The 14069-nt window shown below is 40.3% G+C and overlaps 1 protein-coding gene across 1 annotated transcript in view; it reads right to left on the bottom strand.

Moving 5' to 3' along the window:
- The window catches only part of MSH2 (mutS homolog 2), a 189058-nt gene that overhangs the window by 104443 nt on the left and 70546 nt on the right, over positions 1-14069 (bottom strand). Inside the window, exon 7 of the mRNA XM_075595822.1 lies at positions 7039-7238. Within this exon, the coding sequence (XP_075451937.1) occupies positions 7039-7238 (200 nt within the window). The remainder of the gene's footprint in view (positions 1-7038; positions 7239-14069) is intronic.

The following is a 14069-nucleotide window of genomic DNA, read 5'->3' as shown; positions in this document are numbered from 1 at the left end:
GGTTTATTAGGAATGGTACAGTACAGAAAGGGATACAATACCGAAAATCAATGGGTAAAATAAAAAGGGGAAGCAAACAAAGAACCGGGCACTTACAAGTATAGTAGACTTGGTAAGGTGTAGTCTGTGGAGAGTGAAGGGTTCTGGGTTTGAAAAAAAGAGTAGGCAGCTAATAATTCCAGGCGGTTCATTAAGAACATTCAGAACATCCAGTTTGTATTTGGCCAATCGGCATTTTGTGGGCGGGTGAATTGTTCCAATCACATCTGGGGGAGGGCCAGACTGGCCAAACTTGAAACCACCCACAGGGGAGGAGACTGGACAGGTTTAATCCCCCCAGACAATCAGAAGTTAGGGTGTAGCCAGCCAGCAGAACCACAAGGTTGATTGGCTGGGCCTATCAGACGCGCTCACCGGCACGAAATCCAAACAAAGAGCTCTTTACTGCACAACCGCACAGGTTCACACTTCGGATAATCAAATGGCTTCTATAAAGGCCTAGCCACCACGAGGCATAACCCAGTGTGGTCTGAGCGCCATGCGGGTCAGGCGGTGGAAGTAGCTGCTAAGAGGCAGCGGGCAGAAGGAACCTGCGGGAGATGTTCCCTCCACCGCCTCTCTACTGGCAGAGGAGAGCATGAGTGAAGCAGGGGAACAGAGGAGCTGGCAGCAAGCAGCAGCTGAGAGCAGAGGCAGAAGGGTAGGAAGTAGAGCGTGGCGTCTGAGGGGGGTGGAGGGGCAGTTGGGGCTACAATTTCCCCCCTGGCAACGTTCTTCCATCACACCAAAGTTAGTCTAAACACTACATAACTGCAAGTGGAAAATTATTTTCAGAAAGCAAAACGGGAAGAGCCGCAAGGGTCAAGGACAAAACTGAAAAATAGCCTCCCCTTGGACGAATGCCTATTCTAAATAACTCAATTTATTAGTAACAGCACAGAGAGGAGGACTATGCACCATGCTACTCAGTATCACTTTGATGATGGATGACCGTTTTGTCACTCACAATGAATGCAACTCTTCTCAACATGAGACATAAATGCTTTAATGGAGTAATGATGTTAAATTAGAACATTTCCTAAGACTCACAGGCAAGAAAGAGCACAGAAAAGCAACATCTAGCTTAGGGGAAGTATGATCCAATATTCATCATTCTAGCAGTTGACAAGTCAACCTAACTTTAGACTGGATTCATTCTAATCGTCTTTGTCAGGCTGCAAAGATATGGAGATATAACTCCCTTCCTAAACAAAGAGCCAAGAAATACTATAAGGCCATGCGTACCTTTTCCACTTTTCTGAAGGCTCACTGTTTTTCCAATTGCAGTACACTAGATAATAAAAATGTTTTCGTTATATTTAAAAAAAAAACAAGAAAGAAAGAAAAGGAAAACTTTCCTGGTGTTGTCAAAAGTGCTTGACACTCGTGATCCCAAAGTGAGTTATGACATTTCCTTTTGATTTGGGCCTCTGAATGATGGCGTATATCAATCAAATGCATTCATTAACCTCAAATGGAGTCTAGAAGTTTAATCCTAGTGCCAATGAAGATATGGGGAAAGGAAGAAAGGGGAGCTTTATCGGAACAATTTCTTATTGAACACACAGTGACAGACAAATTATATATCCAGAGAGAATCTAACCCTTTGTCTCATCTTCCCACATTTAGATGCCTAGTAGATTGCGATATGTTTTAGGGGGGGGGGGGGGGCAAACATTAAAAAAAACTCATCATAAAGTGGAATTATAGTGTTCAAATCTTCTGACACCTCTTCTCTGCAAGAACAAAGCCGTGATGTTTCAAAAGTTGGGTCAAAATCTAGTGTAACGAAGAAAAAACTCATGTTATCCCCTAGAAGTATCAATCTACCACAACTCTACATTTCTCCCAGGACAAATCGGGCTACTAAGAGCATTGTACTATGTTTACAAATGAAGTAAAAAATATATATATACCCCTCCCCCACCTTCCCACCTCCCATTTTTTTTATTTGTTATATGTTTTGTTAATTCTTATTTTGTATGAAAAAATGCTCAATAAAAATTCAAGTAAAAAAAAAATATATATATATTTTTTTTTTAAATACTTAGAGGGGATTTTGTGGAAAAAAAAAAAAAAAAAAACAATATCATCCCGACGTAACTCCTTAAACAAACACTGACATAGGTTTATTATGTACCCAAGAAAGACTGCACCTTTAAATGCCAGTGAGAGTACTTGCATGTGAAATGAACATGTTGAAACAATGCTCTTGGGGCTTCAGTGTGGGCTAATTTATAGGTCACAGATGGTGCAGAATTCTCGACTACATCAAATCAACACTGCACTAATCTTCTGTCCAGTGCAGCACTGCGTTGATATATGCTTTAATATGAGAAAATTGGCCTGTCCTATAAGATATCATTGTTAAATCCTTTCAAGTACCTGCAGAGGCCAAAGATCAGTCAGAGCACTTTACTAGTTTTCAGAAAGATGGGACAAAAGCCATGTGAGTGGTTATTGCATCATTAATGAAACATTAAATTATTTCAAATCAATGCACGTTAAAGCTTTGCTAACAAGATATTTACTGCTGTACATTATATTGACCTAAAGAGTAAGCAATAGATTGGCTCATTTTACAAATCCATCACTTGGAAATCCACCAGAGTCTAAACAGCCATGAGGGGAAAAATGAATATGCAGTGAGAAGAGGTAGTCTGTACAATCTCACTGCTTTCAAATTCATTTCTATTACTAGAAGACCCCAGACTTTTTCAGTTTAGCAGCAGTGTTCTGAACTACAGGCATACCCCGCATTAACGTACGCAATGGGACCGGAGCATGTATGTAAAGCGAAAATGTACTTAAAGTGAAGCACTACCTTTTCCCACTTATCGATGCATGTACTGTACTGCAATCGTTATATACGTGCGTAACTGATGTAAATAATGCATGTGTAACAGGCTCTATAGTCTCCCCGCTTGCACACAGCTTCGGTACAGGTAGGGAGCCGGTATTGCTGTTCAGGATGTGATGACAGGCGCATGCGTGAGCTGCCGTTTGCCTATTGGGCGATATGTACTTACTCGCGAGTGTACTTAAAGTGAGTGTACTTAAAGCGGGGTATGCCTGTACATCATTTCATGTTTTGGATCAAGACTTCCAAATCTCATCCACTTGCCTGTTTGGACATACAGGACTTCTTCCAATATATAGTAAAACAAACACTGGTGGAAAAAAAATGTAAGAAGTTTGGAGGATTAAAAACAGCAATATTTAATTCAAGTTACTATATTTAAAAAAAAAAAAAGTAAACAAATGTCACACACCCAACACAATCACATTTCTGCAAACTATTAAATGCCCATCGGTTAAAAAGATTTAAAACTGATAATTATTTTATAATGAATGGTGCATTATGTAATTAAATATGAAAATACAGGTGGCTCCCTGGTAAACATTTAAAAAAATATCAACTAAAGCCTGGCACAAAAAAAAAAATGTAGTACAGGAACTAAACTTGGAAGTGACAAGTCTGATGATCAAGTGTGAAGTTACGAAAGTAAAGTACTGCTGAGGATGGGATGGTTTCCAGGATCCAAGCAACGAATTTTTTAGCAGACTTGCTGGAAAGTTCTCAGAATTATCACCTGTCACATAATGTCGATCTTCCAAATTCAGTGTAAAAATATCAACGAACATGCTCAGCTGAAACCATGAGAGCGCAATCCTCAGGATGGACACGCAGTTGATTTCACACCGAGTGACATTTTATTTTTTTTCCCCATGTTTAAAACCGTTTGTTTTTGCAGCTGTTTCTGGGTAGTATTGCAAGTCACATTCATTTGTAGGCTATATTATTCACTCCTTCCCAGCATCAAATATTGATGAGTCTCAGAGACTGAATAAATATGTAGTGTTTTAATACTTTACAGAAATCTGTGTACATGTGCATGGATCTCTACCAGTCCGCAGGGTTCGCAAAGACTCCATGGTAAAGTGTGTGGCAAGAGGTTCTCTCAAACACTAGGGCCTTACATTTATTTTTAGATTTCAAGCTCCTCAGAGAAGGGACTTCCTTCTTGTTGTCTCAGTTCATCTTAACTTATATGTACTCTTTTTGTTATATTGGTATAACAATAATTATTATCCTCCCTTCCACATGGTACTGCGCTGAGGAATAAGTTAGTGTCGTAAAGATGAACAAAAGCCTCAAAAAGGTTCGTATTGTCGTAGGGTGCGCCCACCTTCCGTGGGTTACAAGCGACCTTGTTGACCACTTTAGGGACACCTTGTGGAAAAGATACAAAATAACTGGAACTATCAAGGATCTTAAGAAACTATAGATGCCTGTGAAATACATGTACAAGGCAAACAAGACTAGCAAAAGCCCAGTATTACTCTTGACAATCTTCATCAAAATACATGAAATCCTCAAACTTCTGGAAGGTCATCAACAATACATTCCAGCCATCTACAACCATCGACACATGTAGCCAGATATATTGGTCGAGTATTCCGCCAGGAAACCGCAGTTGAAAGCTGCCTGACCTCTGCCTGTTCGCGGATTCCCCGTGGCCAGATTAATTGCCCATCAGGATTAACACCGCGGGGATCCCTGCTTCTGAATGGGACTCCCGCTGCGTTAATCCTACCCGGGGGGCCACATCACTCTGGAACAGCTGCGCAGTGAGAGGTGACAGAATCAATCCCTCTCCCTGCGCATCTCTAACAGGCGATCGCAATGTTTTTATTATTATTTGAAATTACATAGTATTGAAGCAGGGGATCTCCGGAGCTGAACCGCATTAATTTCAGGTTCGGGGACCCTTTGGGTGACTGATGCCTTTTCCCCCCAACTTCTGACACCTAGAATTAGATGTAAAAGTTCATTTGTAAACATGGCGAGCGGTGACGTAGGGCTGCTCTTGCAGCAGATTTAAGACACCATATTCAAAGTTCTTCATCATGCAAGTTCATTTTAATTTGTTTTATCTTTGCTGGCCATTTAAAAGATTTTATTCTATGCTGCGCTCCTCTTTCTTTTTCTTTGAGGTATTGTTGCTGGAGGAGTGGTTTTCCTGATTTCTGGGGCTGCATCTACAGACATCAGCAGAACGATTTGTTCATTAAATCAATTAATTCTCGTTGTGTATGCACCTATCATTGATTTTTAGAGTGTGTCCCTAGCTGTTTGGTGGAAAGGGGCCAATCCCTATCCACAAAACGGGACCGGTTTTCAGCAGCTCAGTGGTTCATGTCAAATGTTTTTCTCTGTGATTCAGGTCATACACGGACACACGGACACACACACGGACACACACACCCCGTTCCTTGTATCACATACACTACATTTCAAGACTCTACCCCCGCACAGGGTACAAAACCTAGGAAGAGATTCCATGAATAGTTTTTTTGGATATGTATATACTTCTATATTTTCCACTTCGGACATTATAATTCCCCCTTTTTTTTTATAAGTGTTAATACATTTTTTCAATTTTATTTCTGTCTTTATTATCACTTCAGATTATGTTTATGATCTGTCTATACTGCTTGATAGATATCTAAATCTATATAGATATACAGTATACATCTTTATATGTATATATAGTAGAGGTACATGGAAAGGAGATATGCAATAATTATTTGTAGTTATCACAATTAGTAGTAACATATGCTCAAGTCAATTTTACAATTAGGCCAATTGTTGGGATCATAAAAGCCTCAGATCCCGGTGATCATATTCTCCCTGATGAAGTGACAATGCGTAGGATTGAACTTTGCAAGTTGCGTATCGAGTAAAGCGGAGACTCAACCAGCCCAGTAATCCCACATGCCAATTGAAAATCCAGCGTGTCTCCTACAGGAAATACCAAAGTAACAGCAGTTGGGAGCAGACAGTGTCTGGGACAGCGGTGAGGAGCTCCAAGGGCGCATGCTAAAGGGCACCACACTGCCCTTAAAAGTGGGAATGTTTTTTTTGTCCATCACAGGTGACTTACCTGTGTTTGTAATGATTGTTTCCTATTAAACAGTATTATGCTATGGGCTTTTCTTTCATTTACATTACTTCTATGTAGTAAGGATTGGAATCACTCAGTTTGAGTGCTGCATACGCACCTGGCAGAGAGACTGATTCACACTAAAGTAACTACATCTAAGGAGGATTATTATAAGAATATAAGAAAAGACACAGACTATAGCTATAAGCCGTGTTTTAGATCTTTTTTTAATTTACAATTGAACAATTCCTGAATTTTCTTTAATTAAATTTGATATTTTTTTATGTTTATGCACTTGACACACACACACACACACACACACACACACACACACACACACACTTTAAAATGTATATACAAGTCTTCGTGTATACATGTATTTTTTCCACAAGTAATGTTTGATTAGGATATTGAAGTGCACTTTTTTTTCTCCATTTCATAAAACTAAACAACCTGTAGATTCACTTTTACATCTAGGTGGCAGTGATAATTATTCACTGCGTAAAAGGTTTTTGATCGGTTTTCAATGGTACTCATGATGTTTATGTAACTTTTCATACATCACATACATGTGTTTGTTTTTTTATTATTGTGAATGAAATTGTTACATGGAAATGTTTTGCAGTTTGTGATATTTGAAGTGTTATTCAGTATTTACTTTTTTGTTTGACTTCAAGACTTGTTTGATTGTCATCACAGACAAGAGCCGCCTTTCTGGACAACTTCATTGTTGTTGCCTTGATGGTCAGTGGATACTAGGCTAATTTATAGGTTCGTATAATAGCACACAATAGTATGAGAAATAAATTGGCCAGACATTACCGTGTTTAACTGAAGTTTGAGAATACCAAGACAAATTTGATGACAAAATATACATATTGATGGCATTTAAAAGTCTGTTTTGCAGTATTTCCTTCTGTTATGAAGGAATTAGGTTTACTCGCTCATCCAACAATATAGTATAAAAAACAGCGTTTTCCAAGTTTACAAGAGGTGATTTTCTGGCTGGCTAAGTGGGATTGCACATTTGGCATGCACAAAAGCTACCTACCGTCATATCTCTCTAGGGCTTGTACAACACTGGGCAGCTGGTTAACAGCCTGATAGAGTCTGTAACAATCCTGAAGGTTTGCAGTCTGCCTCTGGAATTTCTTTGCCAGGCGGTTAAGATCCGGGAAGCGGCGAAGAAGGTCTTCCTGAAGACACTGCCTCAGCTCTGCATCCATCACAAAAGCCTCCACCAAATTTAACCTGGAAGGATACAGTAGGGCGCTTATGTCAGCATTTTGTAAATAAGACAGCAGTATAAACACACACAGAGGCAGTCTGTAAACCCTATTTGCTGGATTTTTTTTCTATGCCTGTGACATGCAAAAAGTTATAAACAAATGTTTTGGCTACCTTCTGAGTAACATGTATTTAGCCTTAGCCAGTCAGTAAAAAACACAAAAAAAAATCAGATATTTATACCCAAGTTTAACTCTGCAACATGGCAATTTACTGTATACTGTAACATTTTCAGAGCTTAGACTTGATCAAATAAACTGTAGAAGCCCAAAATATAGGTAGACAAATCTACAACACTTTATAGATCATGACGGCTTCCTTAAGTTGTAGCATACTATAAATAAGCTGGGTTTCATACTCCTATCAAGGAGAAAGCAGAATTGTTTCTGTGTTTCTGGCAGACTGCAATAAATGTGTCTATTTGTAGATGTAAGAGCAAGACAAAACGAAGAATAAAAATGGTAAAAACAGCCCTGATCCGGTCATCTATTTCTCACAGTCAAGGCAAAGCCGCTCTAAACAGACTGCAATGCAGAGATACCAGGACTAGCATTACTGCAGTCAAAGCGGAGGATGGGTTTCTAGTAAACAAGACATGCAGGGAAACGCTGGGAAAAGCAACATTTAAACAAAGCGGCTATTGCAGTTAAAGTTTGTTTTGAAATCCGTGTTTGAAATATTTAAAAAGAAAACAAGCACGGCCGTGAAACCACATATAGGAAACATTGTATTAAAGCAGCAGTCTGTGCTGTTGGTGATTATTGCGGAGGTTTGTTTTTGTAGCTGACCTAGACTGGGTCCTCCGAAACTAATTCATGGCCCTCCAACCTCCAGGGACTCTCAATCCCTTACACCAGGGGCGCGCAAACTTTTTTGCGGTGCCCCCCTCCTACCCTCGCGGGGTCGTGTGACGTCATGTGACCTGCGGCGTCATTTCACGTCACGTTACCAGGGCAACCGTGACGTCACATGACCCTGTCGCGTTGCCATGGTCATGCTTGCTGAAGCCCGGTAAAGAGAGGTTGCAGAGGCCCCGGAATTTAATTTAAATGCCTGGGGGGAGAGCGCAGGACCGTTGCAACCGTCTGCGCCCTCCCCAAAAAATCTCGCGCACCCCAGTTTGCGCATCACTGCCTTACACCAACCATATGCATGTCCACCAAGCAAGAATACTTGCCAGGTGGACACAAATGGCCCCGGGGTCAGGCTTGCTCCAGCAGCCAATAGAAAGAGTTGCAACATCGGACGTTGTGACTATTTGCGATCGGTTGTCATATTTGCAGATTTTGTATGTCAAAACCGGATTTATAAATATACAAATATCTTGTGATCCGGAGGGTCCCAGAGGTAGAGGACTACAGATCAGCTTCAGGAGAACCCCCTGCTTTATAAGCATTAGGCCGCATCCATGGTTAGTGCGACCGCGCGTGCGATCAAAATGTCTTACGGCAATGATCGCGGTCATAGACTGTGTGTGCATGCGCCAGTGCGATGGGGCGCGCGGCGAGCTAGGAATCAAATTCATTAATTTGATTCTGCAACGTGACGGCATGGCCACGTGAGCGGTTCCCCCAATGAGGGCGAACCAGCTCCGTGACGTCACGACCACGCCTCCCTGTGGCGCACTCATCCTGGACGCAGCCTTAAGCTGAACACAAGGCGCTAAGTAAGCTGCTACCTCCTTCCATCAGCATTGAACATGTTGCATTGTATAATACACAAGTACAGGCATAAACCAGTTACACCCCTGCCTAAAATAGGAGTCACTGCATTATCTTTTTTAATAGAATTAACGCTTACACTGATCTCACCAGCAAAAAAAAAGAAAGAAGACAATTGGACCCAAATAACATTATAAAAGTTATAAATGAGCAATGCAAAATACATCTATTAGTAACCTTCTCATTAGTATGGCAGGAAAACCAACTCGATTTAGGAAAGTCAATTATGTTAGCAAGCAGTTTACAAAACATTCACACTTCAAATTGCAAAATGTTCTTATTTGAGCTCTGTGAAAATGTAATGTTTATATTTTCAATAGCACACTGCAATTTATCAAGCGCGTGATTCTCTATCTACTCTTAGGCCCGTAATATAGAGCGCACTGTTGCGCTACCGTGCGCGTCAATTACAATTGACAGTGGGAGGCTGACGTTGATACAGTCGAGACGCACGCACGGCCGTGAGCGGTGGCGCGGCAGATCAGAGCAAATACAAGAAAATTAGTATTTTCGCTCTGATGCAGCACCACGTGACGCTTCCAGCCAATCACGGACGGGGCTATCGCTGTGACGTCTATAGCCACGCCCCCTAGCTGCGCACGCCACAGCTTACAACATATAAACGAAATGCGACCGCCACGTGCATGCGCAACGCCGTTTGCGCACCCGCACCAGCGCGCTCTATATTACAGGCCTTAGGGGTTTGGCTGATGATAGCAATTATATTCATTTCCAAAGTTGACAAAATTAAATGTTTTGTGCGTATTTTTGCCAGAAAAACTTCCATATTAGACCTAGATTATAAAAACTATCTACCAACAAAGGAAACAAACATATATATATTTTTTTTTTTTTAAAGCATTAATCACATATTCTTAAGCAATTACCCAATAGCTCATCTTGGTCCCACATGAGACTGCCCGTTTAGGATCATATTAATTGAGCACTCAAGCCTACCTTCATTTTTAAAGCACAGATGTCAGAAAACATGCACTAATTAGCCTTAATAACAGAAGCCACTCCTGACCCGCTGCAAACTTAGAATATCCACAGACCTTTTCCCAGCACAGCTACACACTTTTTTACTTAACTCTACAGAAGGTCGTGGGCAGAAATGTGAGGACAAGCATTACTCCACTAATGAGCAACTGTTTCACGCAGTCATTAAGGAGATGTCTATAAACATTCACAAAACCATTAGAAACAAGCAGTGAGGGGAAAAAAGAAAGAAAGGAAGAAATTGATTTGAAGTAAAGTTGGAGCAATTGCACAACTGACGTTTGCCGATGACATTTCAGGCAATTTATTTTTTGCCGGTGACATTTTAGGCATGACAGATATAAGGGCATCGGTTTATTACCGTTCTGATCAAGAACAGACACTAATATGGTCTTATGGGAGAAGGTGGAAACAAAATATATGGAGTTGCTAATTATGCTTCACTTACAGTACAATAATTTCCATGTCTCAGTGGCGTTAAAAAACATGATGGTACAGTAGGACTTGCAAAACTGTTGGGGTTTATTAAACTTTGTGAAAAGGCGATTTGGACAATATTTTTTTTTTGGAAGGGTTTTTCATGTTCTATTTTATTTTTTTATATTAGCTTGTATTTCATTACCAAGAGAGACTTGTTATTACTTGCAGCACTTGTATTAAATATAACCCAACAGGCAATCGTTTTTGTATTTGCACACGTTTATCTACTGTGTACTATGGCTAAAGACGCATTCATGGAGCAAGGTTTATTTAGTACATAAAAAGGGTAGCGAGCACGTACAGTAAGGCTCTTAAACCCCCCTCCCCCCCACCCCCACGGAGCATTAAATGCTTGAGAGACAATCTACATCAGCCAGTTCAGAAATGCCTCGATTTGGCTAATGGAGAGCTGAAACATACCAGTGATTAATGTAATTTACAAGCAAATTATACATGTGAGACTTACTTACCATGCTTCCCTGTGGAGAACTATTATGTCTTTGAACAAACTAATAAATGTATAATGAGGCATGGTCTCATTACCAAGACTGGGAGAAGGATGCAACACAAGAGCAAGGGGTGCTATGGAAGTGTCACAACAGCTACCATCTTTTCAGCACATGTCGAATCAATGTTACAGACATTATATGAGCAATTAAGAAAGGTTGAACTTAATGGACAGGTGTCTTTATCAACCCATATTATAAAAAAAGTCAACTATGTAACAGTGAAGGCAAACTATCATAATGTAACATGATTAGCGGTAGTTTACAGAAACTTTTAATAACTATTTTGTATAGCGCATTTCTCCCAATGGGACACAAACCCCTTTACAATATCGCACACGGTACGTGGAGCTTCACATAGAACATTACAGACACAGTTCCTGTTCTTTACAATTATATTTGTGTTCCTGAGGCACAGGGGGAAAGGGGACTTTGCCAAGTTCTCAAGAAGCCAGCACAGGGATTTGAAGCAAGCTCCCCTGTTTCAGAGTCAGTGTCATTGCTTTCAGAGTCAGGGTCTTTACTCAGCGAGCTCCTCCGTCCCTGGAGGCTTCTGCATAAGTAAGCTTCATATCACTCATGCCTGCACTGTGATGTGGTGTGGTGTCTACATGCAATATCGCTTGCCGGTTGCTAGAATTTCAAATATTTAATGCTTCTTTCTTTGTTAACAGGACCAATGTATAAATAACTACGATGAAAATCACCACTGTTGTCTATTTCCTTCACAGCAGTAAAAGAAAACCAATTAGACTTTACGGTGCCAGGGAAAACATCAAAGTTGTCATTATGTTGGCTAGATTAACCAGTATAGATTGGACAATGATCAATGTGCACCTAATAAATTACCTTTATGCAAAAAAAAAAAATACCACAACGTGAAATGGATTTATTTTGCAGGTTGCTGCCTAATCACGGAAAGCGGAAGATAGCGAGCATTACGATTCCTGTGCTCAAATACACATTTCTGAAACCGATCCACGATTCGCCAAGCCCAATAGGCAAAGCAACCCGCAGGGCTCAAAATAGTCAGCGCTGCAAGCGGAGAAAGTGTCAATGTCCCATATCAAACATTTGAGATTGTCATGCATCAGAGCTGCTCACATAAGGGCGCGATTATAGTGGCAGCGCACACGTCGCGCGCCGCAACTAAAAGGCCGTAGCGCAATGAGGCAGGCCATAGAGTGCGTGACCAAGGGCGCGATTTTAGGCCATACAATAACATTTCTATAGCCCGCGAGAGCTGGGTTACTTGCGTGGTTCAGCCAATGAGGGCAAACCGCTCACGTGACGTCAGGGGCCCGCCTCAGTGCATGTGTCACGCGCTCGGTCACGCGAATACCGCAGCTATAATCGCGGCTAAATGTTAAGCCACGTTTTCTCCCGTAAAAGAGCATAGTGTTAACTAAAACGTCTACTAGTTATGAGATACAAAGGAGGCGTTATCCTAACATCACATTACCACAAGTGTGTGTAAATGTTAATGTGGAGACTTACTGTTACGTTGGCGAAGAGTTGGCTTACTCCCAACCCTGAAATATGATTTTGAGAGAGTCTGGACGGGTGTAACACCACAGGTGGGCATAATTTAACCAACATAGCGTTATTTCCCTCTCCTCTCTGTCAACTTGAGCTAAGGACCTATTTCAGGGTCTAGATCGGAGTAAAGCCAGGACAGACATGACGTCATTAGAATGTGACGCAGCGTCATGCTAGTGTAACGTGATGTGAAGCCTGGGCAAGTGGGATATAGTTCAGACATTGTGTTTGCCTATAATTGGCTTTAAGGATACCATGTTAACTCAGGGAACAGAATATACAAACAAAAACAAGAAATAGTGTGCTAGAAAAACATTCCATATATAAAAGTGGTGACCAGGGTAAACTGTCCCTAATGATAAGGAGTTTTTTTTTTTACTCCCTTTTTAATTGTAAAATAAAGAAAAAACCATCAATAAGGGTTACACTTTATAGGAATAAATTGGAATTAACTAAAAGGAGGAGATATAGTTCAAAGGTGCTCACCAAGAGAAACCCTGTGGATGCATAAACTTAAAGCAGCAGTCGAAGCTGCGTTCTCCCCCCCCCCCCCTTTAATATGTGCATCAATACAATTCACACAATAATTAATCAAGTTGCTAATCGATCCGTTCTAGTGTGATCGATCGGCGAAGATTCAGCTCGGGGGTTCACTAAATGGCTGTCAGTACAGCAGAAGAGGACCAAAGATGCCAAGTTCTGTGAAGAAGATAATGTGACCAGGCAGTCAGATACAATTGGTGCACTGCTAGAAAGAGGGCAAGGCTCAAAAAGGGATGTGCCGTAGCCTGTTTCAGAAGAGGAAGGGGATGTGAGTTTGTAAATGGTTGCTATAGAAACAAAAAATGCTTGTTACATTATAATACATTAGAATGTCATTCAGAGTTGTTGTTGTGGTTTTTAAATGCTACAAGTATTTTCTTATAGTACAGAACTTATTTATTTAAAAAAAACACATGCAGGATATTGCTTGGTCTGCAGCTTTAAAACTTTAATACCATTAGGACTAAATATTAATATGGATCCGGGTTGCTTTTTAGGTTAGAATAATATTTATTTAATCTAACATTCAAGGGATTTAATTCTGTGTTGTAAGAAATGAGAATGCACTAAAACTATAAAATTACAAAAAATATGCTGGTTTTAATATTTGTTTAATCTATGGAATCTAGTCGGCTCCAATATATTTAATTAGATGAAATATGCAAAAGGTTAAGGACAATAATGCTGTACATTACGATTTGTGCTTTGCAGAACATGTTTGTTTTAATGGAATAATTTTTTTCAATATTGATTGTATAAAAGTTTTTTAAAATATGAAGTTGAATTTTCAAATATATTAATAATGTATAAATTGAGAAAATGGTACATAAATTAAGAAGTATAACTACTTATGGGACATATTTCCATTTAGGCGACTCTAAAAAGTGGTGACAGGGTTAAAAAATAGGGTTATAAATACACCACCAAGAGACATTTTCAGACTTAGGCCTCGGACATAGTGCACTGAGCGTCGCTGAGCAGTGCTCTCGCTTGCTGACGCTCGCGCT

Source organism: Ascaphus truei, chromosome 4 (assembly GCF_040206685.1).
Source record: "Ascaphus truei isolate aAscTru1 chromosome 4, aAscTru1.hap1, whole genome shotgun sequence".
In the NCBI taxonomy this organism is placed as follows: domain Eukaryota; kingdom Metazoa; phylum Chordata; class Amphibia; order Anura; family Ascaphidae; genus Ascaphus; species Ascaphus truei.
Note: the sequence above shows the minus strand (reverse complement) of the source record. Positions and strands in the feature narration are given on the sequence as shown.